At 62.3% G+C, this 18847-nt stretch overlaps 1 protein-coding gene across 2 annotated transcripts; it reads left to right on the plus strand.

The window, feature by feature from the left end:
* Positions 1-34: 34 nt before the first annotated feature.
* On the plus strand, positions 35-17770 carry SHE (Src homology 2 domain containing E). 2 transcript variants are annotated; one of them, XM_048828257.2, is made up of 6 exons: positions 35-1149; positions 3111-3237; positions 11068-11382; positions 11895-12054; positions 12699-12818; positions 14745-17770. In XM_048828257.2, the coding sequence occupies exons 1-6, from the start codon at positions 679-681 to the stop codon at positions 14929-14931; spliced, it is 1380 nt and encodes a 459-aa protein (XP_048684214.2). In that variant the 5' UTR covers positions 35-678; the 3' UTR covers positions 14932-17770. The 2 variants fall into 2 exon arrangements, with proteins under 2 accessions (XP_048684214.2, XP_074979171.1); XM_075123070.1 differs by lacking the exon at positions 11068-11382.
* Positions 17771-18847: the final 1077 nt, after the last annotated feature.

Raw genomic sequence — 18847 nt, forward strand, 5'->3', positions numbered from 1 at the left:
GGCCAGGCGCCCTCCCCCTTGCGGCCGGCCGGGGCCCTGCGCCGCCCCCTCCGGATCTGGGCGGGGAGCCGGGGCAGCGCTGGCCGGCGGCCTCGGAGCGGAGCTGAGCGGCAGGGAGCGAGGCGCAGGAGACGCGGAGCCGCCCCCGCTGCGCTGCGCCCCCGCAGACCCCCTCCAGGCCTCGGGGCTGCCCGGGAGCTGGGCGCCCAGTGGCGCTTCGTGGGGCCCCCTGGGGCGGGGTGCAGGACCTGGAGCGACTCCATCTGATCCCCCCCGGGGTGAAGGAGGATCCCCACCCCCCTTCTCCTGCAGGTGAAATTCTCTCCCCCCCCCACTGCTGCACCCCCCATGGGTTAAGGACCAGCCCCCCCCCACGAGTGACTCCAGCTCCCCACCTGTGCGATGGGGGCCCCCTTGCCATGACTCTCCCCCCCACGCTGGGACTGTGATTTACCGGGGGCGAGGGGGAAGCAGGACCACCCCGTCTCCCGAGCTGCATCCCCTGCTGGCTCTGAGCTGGCACGGAGCGCCCACGCGGGCCCCGTGTGTGGGGCACACCCCCTCCCCCAAGCCACCAGGCTCCGGATCCCCCCATCCCCACCAAAGGTCACCCCCCCTTCTCCCCCAGCATCTCAGCTTCAGCTTTTCCCAGCCATAGCCCGGCGGCCCCCCTGCCCCATGGCGGCCAAGTGGTTCAAGGAGTTCCCCTCCAATCTGAAAACCGCTTCAGAACGGGCCAGGCCGGGCAGCGGGAGCCTGGGCAAGCTGTGCAGTGCCTCCCGGAAGCCCCTGGGCCCCGCTGAGCCAGGCCCCGGCCCACTGCAGGGCAAAAACCGCAAGAACTCGGCGGCCGAGCTGGGGGGTTGCAGGGCAGCTCCGGGGCCTGGCAAGGATGGCGGCAGCAGGCTGTCCCGGGACAACCTGCAGGGACTGATCCAGGCTGCCACGGGCAAGATGCGCAAGAACTCGCGGGCGGAAGGCAGCCCCCAGGAGGGCCCCCCCAAGGGCACCGGCTGCAGCACCTACATGAACCGGCTCATCAAGGTGGATGCCCATGAGAAGAACGGGAAAAGCTACCCCAGCAGTAGCCCAGCACCAGCTTCCAGCCCGTCGCCGGAGGAGAAGGCCAAGAGCGCCAAGCAGGAGACGGTAAGGAGCCGTGGACGGCCTAGCAGGTAGCGCCCGGAGCTGGCTTTCGCGGGAGCTGTTGTGTGGGCTTGGGCTTGGCTTGGACTCTCCCAGGGGCGCCTACGTGGCAGCAAATGGCTGTTCTTAACTCGGGGTCAGCCCCCCGGGGAAGACACGGCCACTCCGCTTTTCGTGGGCGTTAGCAGTGCGGCCCTTGGGGCTTTAACTCCCGCGGCTAACCCGCGGTCAGAACGCAGCGTCCACATGCCCTGTGCCTGGAGAAGGGGATGGTGCTGCCCTGCCGGATGGAAGTATCGGTGCCTAGAGGGAGCCAGCGCCCTCAGGGAGAGCGGCGGCCCCTTTGCCTGGCAGAGATCCCGTGCGTGGCCGTGGGCAGGTCACCTTCTCATTCCCCCTCCCCATACCTGCGAAATGAGGGACCTGAGGAAAACTCCTCGAGCAGGCAGCATTCAATGCCATCGACTCAGCTCATTAGCCCGGCTAACTCTGTGCTCCTTTCCCTTCCGCCGTCTCTTTGTAATTCCCTTTATCCCAATCTCGCTTTAATCCATCACAGGGAGAATAGGCGCTCTGTCCCTCCCGCCCGCCCCAGCTTATTGATCCCGCGCTGACCTCGTTTAGTCCCTGCGGGCTTGCCTGCTCATTAAGGGAAGGGGTATGAAAAGTCTGGCTGGAAGGATCCCGTTTGCTGGGGAGCGGGACAGGCTGAGTTAGGGGCTGCGGTTTAGCTAAATAAAGCGTCTACGTCCTGGAATTGGAGAGCCGCTGGCAGCACTGGCCTGAGCCATGATCCTGACCTGCAGCTCTCCTGCTGGCCCAGACAGAGGTGTCCCCGGCCGGTCAGCCCTGACCCACAGAGCGTCCCCCAGGAGCCCCGGGCTGCTCTAATGCACCTCGATTCTGCCCCACAGCTCTCGCTGCTTTTCCTGCCCAGGGCCCCTCCTTGCCCGCTCTGCAGATACGCCCCCGTTCCGACCTGCAGCTCTGCCGCTAGCCAGCCCAGCGGCCAGCCCCAGCCCCCCAGCCTCACTGGATAGCGAGAGTGGGGGAAATGGGCGCCCGGCATGTCCTGTGTGCCCGCCGCACCCACGCTGATAGGCGAGTGCGTTTCACGTTGGCTTCTGCAGCCAATGGCCTCATTAACCCTCTGCCCCCGCTGGCACAGGAGCCCTCGCCTGGGCACCCCCCACTGCCTGCAACCCACGCGTGTCTCTGCCTCTCAGGTCCCGGGTCTCGAATTCAGGGTGCTGCGGTTGCACATCGGGCCCCCTTTGTGCTGGGCGCTGCACTGATGCAGAGGCCTTGTCTTCTCCGGGGACGCTGGCATGCTGCCACCAGCTGGTATGATCCCCGTGAGCGTGAGGCCGTTGCGGTTGTCATGTGCGTTAGCAGGTGACAGGGAACCCCAGGCTCCCCGCTAGCATCACCGCGACCGGCCGGCATCTGTGAGGGCTGCAGGCCGCCTGGTCTGTGCTGGGAGCTGCGTCGACGTGAGAGAGAGCCCCTGCGCCGGCGGCCTCACGGGTCCGAACAGGCAAAGTGTGGGAGGAGAAACTGAGGCAGAGAGGGGGGAAAGGGACGTGCCCAAGGCCACCCAGCAGGGCAGGGGCAGAGCAGGGATAGAAGCCAGGTCTCCTATGTTCTCCCCACCAGGCCAGGCCACCTCGTCTCTCTCTGTCCCTACCAGCTTCTGATCCCTCTGGGATTATATTGTCTCCAACCGTGAAGCATTCCCGTCACCGTGCGTGCGAACGCAGTCGTGTCGCACGGTTGTGCCACCAGTGGCTGTGAAGCAGGGGCTGACGGTCCCCTCTCCATTTGAAGGTGTGGGGGGCTGTGGGCCTCAGCACTGCCGGAAACACAGGCCCTCCCGCCCCATAACTGGGCACGCTGGTGCTGCGGCCCTTAGGGGGCTTGTGGTTGTCCTGGCTGGTATGTTGGGAGCTCTTTGCCCCCCGCAGGTCGTCATTCTGGAGGACTACGCTGACCCGTACGACGCCAAGCGCACCAAGGGCCAGCGGGAGGCGGAGCGGCTGGAGGAGAACGACGGGTACATGGAGCCCTACGACGCGCAGCAGATGATAACAGGTGCATGGCCGGGGAGCCGCGGCGGGGCTGGCCAGTGCCCATCAGACCCCAGGAAAGGGAAACTCTGGGCGGGATGAGGCATGGGTCAATATTTAAATCTGCCCCTTGCCAAATCGGGAAATGCCTGGCTCTGGGGAGGCTCATTCACGTGGCGTGAAGTCCCATGCAGGGGGGATATTCGCAGATGTTAAAGACCCATCCCCTGAAGCTATGGAGCTGGGTATGATGTGGGTTTGCTCCAGGCTGGGCAGACTCCATCCTTGCAGCAGCCCTCAAAGCGGCCTGTGGAAATGAAACCGAGCTGGAGCAGGAAGCCGGCTCTTCTGTTTCCTGCTGCTCTGCGGGGAGAGATAAGGAGCAGAGTAGGCTCTGGCCAGGGCCTGACCCGGGGGTCGATGGACTCTGACCTCTGCTCAAATCCCTCAGTGAAGGGAAGTGAAATGAGCACACGCCCCCCGCCCCAGGAAGCGCTCCATGAGGCCAGGTACTGAATCCCTCGCGGGCCCGATCCTGGTGTGCAGAACCCCCATCGTCCCTGGAGTCCTTGGCCAGGCTCAGGTGGGTCGGGCTCCAGAGCTGTGTCTACCTGTGTCTGGGCCTGTTCGGTTCCCTCCCTCCCCGCTCTCTCGCCCGCGTTCTTAGACCAGCCAGCTCAGCTCTGCTGCACAAAGGCCTGGCCAGCGACAGCCCCAGCGCACAGGGCTCCTTCCCCATCGGGTGACCCGGCTGGCTCCTGCCTTCGCCCTGTGCGACCCACCGGGGCTGGGAGCTCTTCGTTCCCAGGGCTCGAGGGAATCGGGGGTGGGGGCCTGACTCTGCCTTCGGTCACTGACCCCGGGAGGCGGCTGGGTCGTATCTCGGGGCAGGCATGGAGCGTGGCGCTTGGCCCCGTTCGCACGTGGACTCCAGGGACTGCAAAGGGTCTCAGGGAACGAGTGCACACGGAGGAGCTTGGAATTCCCTGGGTTACTGCTTACGCCTCCCCTGGGCTCCGATCCAAAGCCCATGGAAGGCCCGGTTGGTGTCTGGCGGGGGTCAGGTCTGGGGTAGCCAGGGGACACTGGTGCACTTCTGAAGTGACTAGCACAGCAAAGGGGGGGGTCTCCATCCCCTGCCCCCCCTCCCCCCCCCGAACTGGTGTGCCGGGCGCGTGGCACCTCACTCTGAGTACTGCTGGGCCAGGGAGCGGGTGGCAATCCGTGCCCGTGAGCCTGCCCTGCATAACTCAGCCAAGCCAGAGGCTGGGTGGGCGACGCCTTGGGGAGAGGAGGGGGCGTGGGAGCAGAGTTAGGGCTCTGGGCTGTTTGCGGCTGGAGCTTTGAGTCCCTCCTGATTGCTGCCGGGTTCCACGCCCCAGTTCTGCAAAACAGCCGGGCACACGCCTGAGCCTCGTCCCAGTCGGTGGGGCTGGAGCAAGTGTGTAGGGACTCTGTCAGTCGGGGGCTCGTTGCCTTCCCAGACCCAGGGTGTGTCCATCACTTAAGCAGTTGGGCCGGGTTTCTGCTGCGCCCTCAAGACTGCCCAGGCCTGGGTAATCGCAGCTTCCCCTGGTCAAATGGCAGGGCTTCAGCAGAGCCAGTGTGCCCCGGGCTGGACCGGCAGGGGCTGTGGGTCAGGAGTGAGGGGCACTGGCAGAGCCGGGTGGGGACCCCTGGGCTGGACTAGCCGGGCTACAGGGTGGGATCGGCAGAGATCGCTGGGCGAGCTGGTGCAGCACGTCTCCCGCTTTCACCTCTGAGGTTCTCCCCGGGCGTCTCCGTGGGCAGAGGTTCTCGGGCTTTGTTCCTGTCTCCAGCGCCCTGGGGGTGGCGTGCTCCTGGGCTGCCTGAGGCCCAAGGGACAGCAGCGGGGGCACGGGGACTATCTGGGAGCGCTGCGGTTCCCTCGAGCCCAGAGAATCGGGGTGATTTACAGCTTCATTTCACGGCAACTTTCTCCCGCTGCCCTTTGAAAAATACATCCCGCGGGTGCCTAGCAACCCGGCGTGCTGGGCTGCCCGGCTCCCAGCACAGCCGCCTCCAGCCCCAGCCCGTGCCGTGCTGCGCTGGGCCCGGCTCGCCCCGGCCAAGCAGCTGGGTGGAATAACAGGAAGCCAGTGGAGCGGAAGCTGGAAATGAAAGATTTGCTGCTGGCTGATGGGTTTTTTCCATGCAGGGCGCCGGGGTTCGCAGTGGACGGAGAAGGGTTGGGGGCAGCCGGGTGGTTTTATTGAAGGCTCGGCTGTGCCCACGGTGGCCCCGGCTGCAGGGTAGGCTCCTGTTGCGAGGCGCTGGGCAGGGTCCCTTCCCTGGACTGCCCACAGCAGCCATGTGGGAGCTCCCTCCCTCCGGAGCCAGCGCCATGTGGGAGCTCGGCTCTGGGCCCCCTTCTCCTCGGGGAGCAGCTTGGCTCCGTGACTTGGGGGTGTCACGGAGTCCCTGAGCGATGCTCTGGAACTGCTCCCCATGAAGCCAGTCAGGACTCTGGGGCAGTCGCCTTTCTGTGAGCAGCCTGTCTTCAGGACACGCAGCTCACACAGCTTCCACCTTCCTGGGTCTGACCTCGGAGCATTCAGCATCCTCTGCCCCTCCGTGCGCTTCCCACAGCGAGTCCGCTCAGGCGGGGCTCCTGGGGAAGCCAGAGGGTCCTGCACCCCAACTTCGCAGTCAGACGTGACTCTCAGCCAGCCAGTAACACAGAAGGTTTATTAGATGACAGGAACATGGTCTAAAACAGAGCTTGCAGGTGCAGAGAACGGGACCCCTCAGCTGGGTCCATTTTGGGGGGCAGTGAGCCAGACAACCACGTCTGCACTTCACTCCATGTCCCAGCCAGCCCCAAACTGAAAACCCCTCCAGCCCCTCCTCCTCTGGGCTTTGTTCCTTTCCCGGGCCAGGTGGTCACCTGATTCCTTTGTTCTCCAACCCTTCAGCTCTCACCTTGCAGGGGGGGAAGGGCCCAGGCCATCAGTTGCCAGGAAACAGGGTGTCGGCCATTCTCTGTGTCCAGATCCCTGCACACACCTGCCCTCTAGGGCTCTGCAATGATCATACACCCTTACCCCACCACCTAGATACTTAAGAACTGCATAGGGGAAACTGAGGCACCCCCACACTATTCAGAGGAAACATTAAGAACAGGCCCACTTCGTCACATCTCTCCCCCCTTCGAGATCGAACTGAGCGGGGTCACTTTACCCGGTGACCTGGGGAAGTTTGAAGCCACCAATGTTCCCATGGATGCCCCAGCATCTCTCCCGTTCCTTGGTAGGAGTTACACCAGGCCCTTCCAGTTTCACGCCCTCCCTTAGGTCGGGGGTGGTCGATAGCACTAGCAGGCTGCATGTGGGAAGGTTTCTGCAGCCCATGCCCTTTGGCCACCCCAAAACCCCAGGGGGTCAAACTGGGATTGGGTTTTCTCCCAGAGCTCCAGTCTGGAGGGCTGCAATTCGGGCTCTCTTGGTTAAGGGCCCCCATCTTGACCTGGGCCACATACTGTTCACTTACAGAACTAGCATGGAGACATCCCTTTCCCAACAACCTTGTCTCCCCAACAAGCTGGCCAAACACAGCCACTTGGTTATAGGACGGTATACCTTTCTTAATAGCTTTCACTCCATCTGAGACCTTCTCAAAGCTCTCCACACTGGATCTTTCAACAGGAAAGTCAGTGGATCCATTCACAACAGAAAATTTCTGGCTGTTAGGAACTTAAACTTTCTTGATTAAATCACTTTCACACCCTTCAGTGGCAGTAAACTGCTTGCAAAGACTCCATGAGGATTCCTTTCCCGAGGGCTTTTCTATGCAACAATTCACCCCCTCCCAGAAATTCTGCTCTTACCCTCTTTACCTAGGGCTTGCTCTAGGGGAACACTTTCCTGAGCAACTACAGACTCTTTCTGGGTCTCCCTTACATCCAGAATCACCTCTGGCCCATCAGGCGGATTCCTACACAATCCCCTTTCATGCAAACTTACAGACTTCCTAGATAAAAGGTTAGAAGCATTCTCCTTCCCTTTGCCACACACAAGTTCAGGAATCTTTTCCTTCTTGCTACAGGTTTCCACACCCTCAGTAGGTTCCACAATCACATCACCTTCCTGCTCTCCTTGTGCCCTGGCTAGGATCTCACCCTGATTAGACAGAGTTGCTACACCCTTTCCAACAACACACTAGCAACAGGCAAAATACAAGCACCAGAATTGTCTGGTCTCGGGGATTTTACATAGACCCTAACTGGATGCGACCTAGTTACAGGGCCATTCTCCCGAGCAGACAGAAACTTAGGACCCTTCCCTTCCTGGGCTTTAGCTGAATCCAGAACCAGCTCTGAGACAACTGCATGACCCTCAACCATCACAGGCTGAAAGGCCCCTTCTGTCTGCTCCACAGACCAAGAAGAGCCGGACACACTTTCTCCTTTACCAGACACACAGGTTGGGATCTCATTCCCTTTGTCCCAGCACACAAGGCTGGTCACAGACAACTGCTTGGAGATCAGGGTAGCTCCCTCCATAGGCAAGTCAATACCCCTGACAGAGAGACCCATTTCCTTCACTGTCCCAATTCTCCACCCAGCTAACAGGTAAGGTCCAGGGACTCTCATCTTCCACTCTCCTCGCCTTCCCACCCTGCTGACTGGACACAGCCATCAGCTCACAAGGCTGCCTAGGCTCATCCAAACTTCCCTTACCAAGCACCTTGCCACTCCCCACAGATCCCCTGCCCTGCCTGTGTCTCCCCCCACTCAGCTGGGGTCTCAGCTCCCACTGTGCTCAGCACTGCCCTTGCTGTCCCAGTGGGGGCAGGCCACTGCTTTCCTCACTGCATCAGAGCCAGCGAGAGTCCCCAGTCTGGTGTGCAAGGGGGCAGGGAGCATCTCTCTGTCCCACCGAGTCCCAGGGGTCTGGTTACAGGCAGGCAGGTAGCCTGAGCCTAGCGGCTCCTCCCTGCTGCCAGCCAGGTCATCTGCATTTTCACTGACCATTTCCCTCTCCACCGATTGGTTCCCTGGATTCAAATTCAAACCCTCGGCAGTTACAGGAGCAGGGCCTGGATCCTGTCCCAAAGAGACACAGTCACCCCACAACAGGGTCTCGCAGCTGGTGTCCTGGGGCACCCCAACGGCCAGCCAGCCCCACCCCTCCTGGGTCTGCACAGGGATCTGGGCCATAGGCAGGGCGAGGGGCTTCGTCCCTGGGACCCTCACCCAGCTCACACAGGCCCTCAGCCTCTGAGGCTGCACCACCCAGGGTCTGACACCAGTTCTCTCTGTCCCAGGATCTCGCCACCCCAGGAATGTCTCCCCATTGACCATCCCCTTCCGCTCCCACTGGGGGTCCGAGGGGCCTGACCCCAGGGAACTCCACACAGACATATAGGTTGGGGTCAGGAGTGGGAGCCTGTCCACCTCCCCACCCATCTGGCTGATGGAGTCTGTGGCCTTGGGACCCAGCAAGGGAGCTAGACACCGGGGCTTTTCCGCAGGGTCCCCCTGGTTCAGATCTCCAGCCTGCTCAAAGGCAGTGAGGTGGGCATCCACACCCCCCCCCTTAACTAGGGGCAGCAATTTAGTCTCGAGGTTCCCTGCGGAACTGGCCCCCCGGGATCTATCCCCACTCACCCCGGGGAGGTCCCCTCGGCCTCTCCGCCCCACCACCGCCAGTTCATCCTGCTGCTGCTTCTGCAGCTCTTTCTCGGGCTCTCGCTGTCTCCCACGGTCCTCTTGCTCTCTCAGACTCCGCTCCAATCCCGTCCGTCTCGATCCCCCGATGGGGAACCCGATCGTGAAGACCCCCGTCTGGTCGGGGACAGGAGTCTTGGCGATGCCTGGCTCCCGCTCCAGCTGCTCCCAGATCCTGCTATAGCCCCAGTTGGGGTCAGGAATCTGTTCCTTAGAGCGGTCATCCTCCTCCAGCTGCACGATTAACTCTGCTTTGGTGAACTTTCCAACGCTCAACCCTCTCTTTCTGCACAGGGTTACAATGTCCTTCTTAAGGAGACGGTGACAGGCCATCACTCCGCTCCTCCCAAGTTGTTGTGGACTCACAGGCCCGTGTGCTCTCAGCTCCCCACGGTTTCCAGGGAGAACCCCTAGTGTGCCAGCCCTTCTCGAGGTCACCACCTCTTTGCCAGGGTCGAGCTGCAGACTCCTCCGCCCCTTGGACTGCTCGCTGCAGTCCCCAGGGGAACCCTGTTACTGCACAATCCTTCTCGCTGGTCACACACTCCCAGGGGTTAACCGCCCCCCGAAACCGCTCCTCTCTGAGCCTTCAGCAGGCCTGGTCCTCGGCAATCCCCCTTCGTGTTACTGCTCCCCAGTCACTTACTGCAGGAAGCACCATCCACGGGGTGCAGTAGATCCCACCGCTGCCACCAGTTGTCACGGAGTCCCTGAGCGATGCTCTGGAACTGCTCCCCATGAAGCCAGTCAGGACTCTGGGGCAGTCGCCTTTCTGTGAGCAGCCTGTCTTCAGGACACGCAGCTCACACAGCTTCCACCTTCCTGGGTCTGACCTCGGAGCATTCAGCATCCTCTGCCCCTCCGTGCGCTTCCCACAGCGAGTCCGCTCAGGCGGGGCTCCTGGGGAAGCCAGAGGGTCCTGCACCCCAACTTCGCAGTCAGACGTGACTCTCAGCCAGCCAGTAACACAGAAGGTTTATTAGATGACAGGAACATGGTCTAAAACAGAGCTTGCAGGTGCAGAGAACGGGACCCCTCAGCTGGGTCCATTTTGGGGGGCAGTGAGCCAGACAACCACGTCTGCACTTCACTCCATGTCCCAGCCAGCCCCAAACTGAAAACCCCTCCAGCCCCTCCTCCTCTGGGCTTTGTTCCTTTCCCGGGCCAGGTGGTCACCTGATTCCTTTGTTCTCCAACCCTTCAGCTCTCACCTTGCAGGGGGGGAAGGGCCCAGGCCATCAGTTGCCAGGAAACAGGGTGTCGGCCATTCTCTGTGTCCAGATCCCTGCACACACCTGCCCTCTAGGGCTCTGCAATGATCATACACCCTTACCCCACCACCTAGATACTTAAGAACTGCATAGGGGAAACTGAGGCACCCCCACACTATTCAGAGGAAACATTAAGAACAGGCCCACTTCGTCACAGGGGGATAAGGGTCCCGGTGCTGAGTGTGAACATGGAGGGGGGACCGGGGTCAGTCCCCAGCCCCTGGTCAGCTGCATGCGCGTCCTGAGGTCGGCAGGGTTAGCCTGGTCCCAGCCCTGCTTCGCTGCGCCCGCTGGCCTGCCGTGGTGTAGGGGCTCCTATCGGACAGCCAGGGCGTAGCTTCCTGCCTGCGTTTCCTCTGGGAGCCTGTCCTGCACGTCCCGCTCCATTCTCCCAGCAGGAAGGATCCCTTTGCAGCTCCAGGATTGTTCCTGTTACCGTGGCGCCTTAGGGAGGGGCAGAGAGACCCCAGACCCCCTGGCACTCATCTCCTGATCTGTACCCTAGTGCTGAGACCAGGGGGACACGCCCTCTTCCCAGCTCCATAGCATTCAGGGAGGACAGCACCTTGCCCTCCCAGCTCCATGTGCTGATGTCCCACAAAGCAGCATTAATCCCCTGCCCCCCGGAGCTTGGGTTTGCAGGGCCGGGGGGTTCCCAGGACCAGCTTGGGTCAGCCCTTGGGTACAGGCCTGGCCAACGCCTGTGGGGGTCTGTGGGAGTCTCCCAGGGCGGGGCGTGTTGGATTGAGCCCTGACATTGCAGGTTCCAGGGTGTTCACCCCAACCTTTGGGTCTGGGGGATGACCTGGGCATTATTATGGGGCAGGGGCCAGGCCCCCTTGCTGCCCCCTCCCACCCAGCTCTGGCTGACTCTGGTTCTCCCCTGGCCTTTCAGAAATCCGCAGGCGGGGCTCCAAGGACCCAGTGGTCAAGGCCATCCTGCTGCTGGACGGGCCCGGGGAACTGGGGGAGGGTGGCGCCCGGCCGGACACAGTGCCCAAGCGGCAGGGCTCTAAGGAGCAGGTGGGGAAGGCCCCGCCGCAGCTGTATGATACCCCCTATGAGCCCAGGGAGGCACCGGCCAGCACCACGCAGGACAGGAGGGCGCGGGCCGTGGACAGCCGGCTCCCGGAGAATGACGAGCGTCCTGCCGCAGAGTACGAGCAGCCCTGGGAGTGGAAGAAGGAGCAGATAGTGAAGGCTCTGTCAGGTAGGGGGAGGGGCTGTGGGGCGCTGGCCAGCGGGGGGGGGGGGGGGGCGCACTGGCTGGCGGGACACTGGGGCTGGCAGGGCATGGGCCTGCAGATGACAGAGGCATACGGGCACATGCCTGGGGCCTGCTCTCAGAGGAGCAGCCATGGGGTCGCTCTGGTTTCTGCATGGCCCCAGAAAACTGGAGACTTCTACACGGGGAGACTTCTGCCCCACTCTCCTGCTAGCAGAGGCCAGGATGTCCGTCCACGCCGTGTGGTGCCCATATCCAGTGGGCAGTGCCCAACCCCTGGCAGGGGGCTCAGGAACATGTCCTTGGGGGTGAGGAGGGGATCTGGGCTCCCCAGCTGCTGGAAGCCCAGGAGCTGGGGAAGAGCCGAGCACAAGGGAGACACGGCTGCCCTCGCAGCCATGGGGAGACAACCGCGGCCCATTCAGGCTGGCTCTGGGGTGGGGAGAGTCGGGCACCTCTGCCCGTGGCTGGATGGCAAACGGAGCCCTTCCTTCCAGTCCAGTTTGAGGGAGCAGAGCGGGCGGGCACCCCCAAGGATGAGGTGCTGCGGCAGCACCATCGCCAGAAGAGCTGGACTCCCAAGACCCTGAAGCCGACGCTCTCGGACCACGGCGAGGGCGAGCGAGTGGACCCAGCCCTGGCGCTGGAGAAGCAGCCGTAAGCCCCGCGCCCGGCCTCCCCCTCCCCTGCCCAGCCCCGCGCCCCAGGGAGCGTCCCAAACAAAATGAGGTTACTTCATGACTTTGGTTCACCATTGCCCCTTCCCACCGGCCTGTCCCTCCGAGGGCTTTGGGGTGTCCCTCGTCTCGACCCCTCTGCCCCAGGCTCTCCCCGCTGGCTTTGGGAGATCAAATTTTTCTCTCCTCCCCCTGCCTCCAAATCTTGGCTTTTTGAACGAGGATGTGGAGGAGCTGAGCAGTGGCTCTGGGCCAGCCTCGGTGTTGGGGTCCCCTGCTGGCCCCATCTCCTCCCATCCCAGGATCTCCAGCCACTTCCTAAAGCTAATGAGATTATCAGCCTCCAATGGCCTGGACACCCAGCCCTTAAATGCATCCCCCGCCCTGCTTCCTGGGCCATGCAGGCGCCTTTTACTATCATGAGAGGGAAGTTGGAGACTGTGCTGTGCCATGCACCCCCAGAGCTAACCGCCCAGCAACTTGAGCACTCCTTTGGGAGAGCATATGAGGGGTTCCTGTAGCCCCCCATTGCTGGGGGAGGGGGCCACCCCACACAACCAGAATTCAGGGGCCCCACAGGACTTGCCATGCTCAGAAACCCAGCTCGTTTTCTGCTCCTCGCAGCTGGTACCATGGAGCCATCACCCGGGCTGAGGCTGAGAGCCGGTTGCAGCCCTGCAAAGAGGCCGGTTACCTGGTGCGGACCAGCGAGACGGGGAACGGCAAATACTCCATTGCGCTCAAGTAAGTCGTTGAGACTTTTGCCCACAGGGGGGCGGGCAGAGCTGAGATCAAGGCCCCAGCCTTGGGTGTTGGATGGGCCTGGCTGAGGGATACGGCTCCCCTGTGGCCAGGAGGGTTCAGCTGGCAGGGCAGTGGCTGTACCATGGGCTGGGATCCATCGAAAGAGCCGATCGCTGGTGGGAGATGCAGGGGTCAGCCCCACTGAGACAGACTGAACTAGGCGTTTCCCGGGAGCGAGGTGACTTGGCCCGTGGGGAAGCCCTGCTGCTGGAGACTTCTACACGGGATAAAACAGGGGGTGACACCCCTGGGGCGGTCATGTCCAATGGACACCTTGCACTGGCAACTACCAGACCCCAGGCCCCTCTGGGCCAGAGGTAGAACCCAGGAGTCCTGGCTCCCAGCCCCGCTGCTCTAACCCACTTGACCCCAATCCCCTCCCAGGGATAGAACCCAGGAGTCCTGGCTCCCAGCCCCGCTGCTCTAACCCACTTGACCCCAATCCCCTCCCAGGGATAGAACCCAGGAGTCCTGGCTCCCAGCCCCGCTGCTCTAACCCACTTGACCCCAATCCCCTCCCAGGGATAGAACCCAGGAGTCCTGGCTCCCAGCCCCGCTGCTCTAACCCACTAGACTCTGGGCCCTTCCCAGAGCCAGGGAAAGAACCCAGGAGTCCCGGCTCCCAGCCCCACTGCTTTAACTCACTGAACCCCATGCCCCTCCCTGAGCTGGAAATAGGACCCAGGAGTTCTGGCAGGGCTCTGTGGAGCTGCCTTGCAGAAACATCTTTGCTGGGCAGAAGGGTCTCTGGGGAGCAGACTGACCCCCTTGGTTTCCGTGCCTTTGGGTGTGGAGCCCCATGGGGAGCCCCCATGCGAGGCATGGGGCAAGGCCCCGCTCCCTGTTGCTGGCTGTGTCCTGGGAGGGCGGCCCTGAGGGCCGGCTCGGGTCGCAACGATGCCTGGCCCCCGGCTCTCTGGCACAGCGCTGGAGGATCGTTGTCGGCAGTGCTGGCGGTGTTTCCTTCCTGAGGAAGTGGAGCCCCTGGAGCCGAAACAATCGGAGAAGGGAAGGGAACAAACAGGGGGGCTGGGCTGGTGACGAGGCGACCGCGGGGCCGGAATGGCCCTGGGCAGCCCCCAGCCAGGCCCAGCCCAGGGAAATGGGCAACATACCCAGGGACTCGCCAGCGCCTCGTGCGGCTGCTCCCGTCCCACCTGGCCGGGGGGACGATGGTGTCGGTCTGGCATGGGAAGCAGTGGGTGCAAATGGCAGCCCAGAGTGCTGGCAGCAGAGAACCAGGCCCTGGCAGCAGGGCTAGCTGGCAGAGCCTGGAGGGGGTGGTGCCCAGAGCTACACCCCAGGAAACACCCCCGCCCCCAAGGCAGCACGCTGGACAAGGAGCCAGCCCGGAGCTCTGCACCCAGCAGTTCCTGTTGGGTCTGATCCAGCTGCTGTCCGTGGAGAAGTCTCCCCCTGGAGCCAGTCACTGCTGCTCTGGGGTCACCCTTCAGTGCACAGTGTGGGGGGAGCAGGGCACTGGGAGACCAGACTCCTGGGTTCTATTTACAGCTCTGGGAGGGGAGTGGGGTCTGGTGGTCAGGAGCCAAGACTCCTCCTGGGTTTTCTTCCTGGCTCCGGAGGGGGAGTGAGTTCAAGTGCTTAGGAGTCAGGACTCCTGGGTTCTATTCCTGGGTCGGCCACTAACTTGCTGAGGCCCAGCCTCCCTGAGCCTCAGTTTCCCCTCTGCACAGTGGGGATAACGAAGCTGCTCGGGCCTTGCGAGGTTTCACACCTGAAGTGCTGGGAGGTCTGGGACGGGAGGAGCTAGAGTGAGGACTGCAGCACGCAGGGCCCAGGGACCCCGGCTGCGGTCGCTCCCCATGGGCAGGGCTGATCTCCCCCCACCCCGTGGCTTTGCTGCAGGACCAGTCAGGGATGTGTCCACATCCTCGTGGCCCAGACCAAGGACAACAAGTACACGCTGAGCCAGACCAGCGGCGTCTTCGGCAGCGTCCCCGAGGTGGTGCATCACTACTCCACCGAGAAGCTGCCCTTCAAAGGGGCGGAGCACATGACCCTGCTGCACCCTGTACACAGCAAGCTGCATTAGCGCGGCTGCGCCCAGCCAGCTGCCTGGGCCTTCGCCATGGACATCGGGGCGGCCAGAGGGCCGGGCAGGCGGGCGCGCGCGTGGAGCCAGGTGCATCGCAGCAGCGGCAGGCTCTCCGGGGCCCGCTCTGGACAGAGTCGAAGGCCCTGCTCACCAGCACGGCTGAGCTTGTTCCGTCCGGGGGAACAGCCTGGGAACACTGCCCCATGGAGAACCCCCTTGGCCCTGCATGGAGCCGGAGCTGCCAGGCTTTGGTGCCGGTATAAAGGGATGTAGGGATCACTAGCCTGTCTCCCAATGGCCTGCCCCGCGGGGAGGTGCCCCAGCCTCAGGTGACCCCGTGCTGCCTGGGACTGTCAGTCAGCATGACCCTGGGCAGCTGGTCCTGGTCTCAATGCCCTTAAGGCCAGAGGGGCCATTTGGCTCCTCCGGGCTGACCTGCCTGACCTGCCACAGGCCAGAGCTCCTCCCCTGCTGACTCCTGCCTCCCGGGCCAAGCCAGAGCCGCTGTCTGAGAGGGTGACATCCCCTTTGGCTTCCTGGGGTCTCGGACGGTTGTGGGCAGCTGGGGCCTGGCACCCTGGGCAGCCATTCTGCTTCCCTAGACTCTCCCTTTGCCCCAGTGCTTCCTGTCCAGGCCAAGATGGTTGACTCAATCGCAAGGTGTCTCCCTGCTGTGAGCATCCTTGTGACCCTCCACTGCCAGCTCATTCCGCCCTCCATGCCTTCTCTTCTCTCCGGTCTGTCCTGCCCTGGTGTAGCCCAAAGACAGGGCCAAACGCCCTGTGGCGGTAGGAACGGAGGGCAACCTCTGTGTTCGGGTAGTGCCCGACGGAGTGCGTTCCCACCTGCCGGCGGGGGCGTGTGGGCGTCTTGCTCCAGGTGGCAGGAAGGGCATTTTTCTGACATGCTTTCAAGTCCCAATAGGTTAATTACTTGTGCTGAGTGCCAGCTTGGAATTAAGTAACTCCCGCTCGGACTGTGGTGCTTTACATGCCCTCTGGGGGGAGCAGCAGTTGACAGAGGGGTTCTTCCGGGTGCCCTTGGGCCCGTTCCCAGGGGCCTGCCTGCCCATACTTCTGGCAGTGCCGTAACGAGGACTTGCCTAATGGAATGGGGGCACACGTCGTTACCTATTCCTGGTAACCTGTGCCCGTTGCCTCTCCAGGCTCTAAACACCTGACTGCTCCTTTGGGGCATAACTGACGGGGCGGCCGGCAGCCATCCTGGCAGCGCCTGCATCTAGCTTTCTCCCTCTGAAAACAAATTGATGGTGCAAGTGTGTTTTTAAAAAAGGGCTCCAGCAACCCTCCCGTCACAACCAGCCTGTGCACGGTGGGACGGCCGCGCTGCCAGGGGGAGAGAGGTGAAATTCATCCTGGTGCAGAGCAGCCTGCGCCAGACCTCGAAGTGGGCATGAAGGACGGACGGGTCCTGGCAGATGGCTGGATTTCCTCACTGCCAGCATGAAAGTCTCTCTTCTGTCTGATGAGGCCAGGGCTGCTAGGGGTAAGTGACCCCTGGGCTTACTGGAGTGGAGAAAGGAGAGAGCAGAATTTCTCAGGTGGCCCTGGGGGCCCAACTTCAGCCTGATCCTTCCCCCTCTCCCCCCACAGTTTGTGACTGGTATATTTGACAGCACGTGTTCGTTGCGTTCATGGGGTTCCCTGTGGGGTAGATACGGCAGCTGGGACAGGACTACACCAGCACAGCCCCCAGGGTGGGCACCCAGCTGCCCTGCACTAAGGGTGCTCCTGGTCCCAGCCGGGTGAGGCCTAGCTAGTGTGACACAGCCTGTTACCCCAGGCTAGGGGGTTGTGCGGTTCGACTGCCCTGAGGTGGGTAGAGCAGCACCATGGCTCTGCTCGGCCCCAGCCTGAGTCAGGTGATTCCCTCCCCATAAGGGGGCCTGGTCAGCAAAGCCCCTGAGCATGTGGCTAAGCCCCGGGGCGTCGCTGGCCGGGGCTCAGGTCAGCACCTGCTTTGCTGACTTGGCACCTGGCAGGGGTTTGTAATGGAGGGGACGCAAACTGCCAGCAGAGCCCCAACTCCTACGGAGGCCACCCCCTCCCCACTGCTCTGCCCCCTACCCAGGGCCAGGGCCTCCCCTGCTGCACCCTTGGGTGGGCAGAGACCAGAAAGGGGCCAGTTAGTGGTTGGGACAATGCTGCCACCGTGTGGCGAGGACTCTGCATTACAGGGTGGGACCAGGCAAGGAAGGAAAATGTTACTCACCCCTTGGTTGCCGATTCTCCCTGCTGGAGCGTGGCCGGAGACCCGGCTGGCCAGCTGTGGCCTCAATGCAGGGTTAGCTCCGCTCCATTGACCCTGTGCCAGCACCCTCGCGGGAGGGGTGCGGATGGCGTGGGGTTGACATGTGCATTGGCTCAAGCCCTGAGTGCCTTTGCCCCACTGAAGGAATTGAATCCCCTTCCCAGCGCAAGCCAGGCTGCTGCTTGGTCTAGCCGTTGTCCCGGGGCATCCGGGTAGAAGGTGCACGCAGCATCCAGCTGGACCGACGCTCCCGGTGTGCGTATGGCCACTTTATTTTTAGGACAGGGCAAGTGACGGGCAGGTCATCCCGGCTGGTCATCATGCGTTGTTTGGTTCAGCAGGTAGCTGAGCCCTGTGCCACGTGTGGATCGCTAGCTAGTGTTCGACATTTGGTTTTTGGAGACTGTGTCTTTAACCAGCTGCTTGTCTGTATTAATTGTTTTTAATGTATTTATGATGTTGCCCAAGAAGGTTCTATGACTTCTCTGAATGTCGGGTGAGAACGGGCACAAGGCTGCTTGTAGCCATGGAGCTAGGAGGAAATAAACTCTCTCTTCAAGGAAAAGCCTTGCCCAGTATGTGTGCGTGTAGCTGAGCCCTGGGCAGAAGAGACGCTCGCTAGGGCTGCAGTGGCAGTAAGTGCGTGGTTCCAAGCCCGTTGAAATCAGGGGCAAGGCTCCCTGGGCTTTGGATTTTCTGATTTGCATCAGCACGAAGGGAAAAAAAAATCTTTCCTTCTCCCTTTTCAGTGACAGAGACAGGGTTAGTCAGCTTCCTGCTCTCAGCCGCACTTGGGGAACTTTGTGTCTTATAAAATGTGTGACCAGAAGTGAGAGAGAGACAAGTCACACAGCTGGTCTGAGATGGAGTCTGCTGTTAGCCTGGGGTAAATCTGGCTTTACTTCTGGTCAGGCCTTGTGCAGCTGGGGCCAGCAGAGTTGCTATGGAAGAACCATTAGCCATTAGCCATTAGCCATTCTGGTCCAACGGCCTTTGTGGAGGCTCTGGTCTGGAACAGCAGCGACTGTCCCACCCAGAGTGGGAATCGTACCAGGATCACTTTGCTGGGCAGTTTCCCCCCTGTAGACAAGGCCTAAGAGCAGCATGGGTCCCCGGCCCCCCGCCTGCTGTCTGACCAAGTCTGAAAGCTGTGTGAGCTCCTGCTGCTCTTGGGGGGCCAGGGTGGCAGAACGGCTCCATGAGAACCATGGCGAACCCCTTCCCCCAGGCAGAGAACAGGGAGGGGGCTTCAAAAGCAGCCCTGGGCATGCTCCAGGGGGTGTTTTCCTGCCCGTGGGCTGGTTCCCAGGTTGGTTCCCCCCAGCTTGGGGGCCTGGCTCCTGCACGCCGGGGTGAGGGTGTTGACTCTCACCCTGGGGGCAGAGGGACGCTCGCTCACCTGTCAGGCCCTGCCACCAGCTGCTCTGGGGGGAAGGGGCTGACTCAAACCCAGACTAGAGCTGATGGTGGCAGGTACTTTCAGGGTAGGCCATTTACATAGCAGGCAGCAAACCTTCCTCTGCACAGCCCTGGGCGGGGGTGGGGGATGCCCCAGCCACTCACACGGAGAGGGCGCAGACAGCCGTGGGGCTAGCACCCCCAGGGAGGCCCAGGGCTCAGCCCACAGCCTGGCCCCTGCCCT

Source organism: Caretta caretta, chromosome 24 (assembly GCF_965140235.1).
Source record: "Caretta caretta isolate rCarCar2 chromosome 24, rCarCar1.hap1, whole genome shotgun sequence".
Lineage (NCBI taxonomy): Eukaryota > Metazoa > Chordata > Testudines > Cheloniidae > Caretta > Caretta caretta.

Excerpts from the sequence above, each read along its gene's own strand:
- SHE (XM_048828257.2), top strand. The coding sequence starts at position 679 with ATGGCGGCCAAGTGGTTCAAGGAGTTCCCCTCCAATCTGAAAACCGCT. Across the intron at positions 1,150-3,110 it reads AGAGCGCCAAGCAGGAGACG|GTCGTCATTCTGGAGGACTA; the intron begins GTAAGGAGCCGT and ends TGCCCCCCGCAG. Across the intron at positions 12,055-12,698 it reads CTGGCGCTGGAGAAGCAGCC|CTGGTACCATGGAGCCATCA; the intron begins GTAAGCCCCGCG and ends TGCTCCTCGCAG.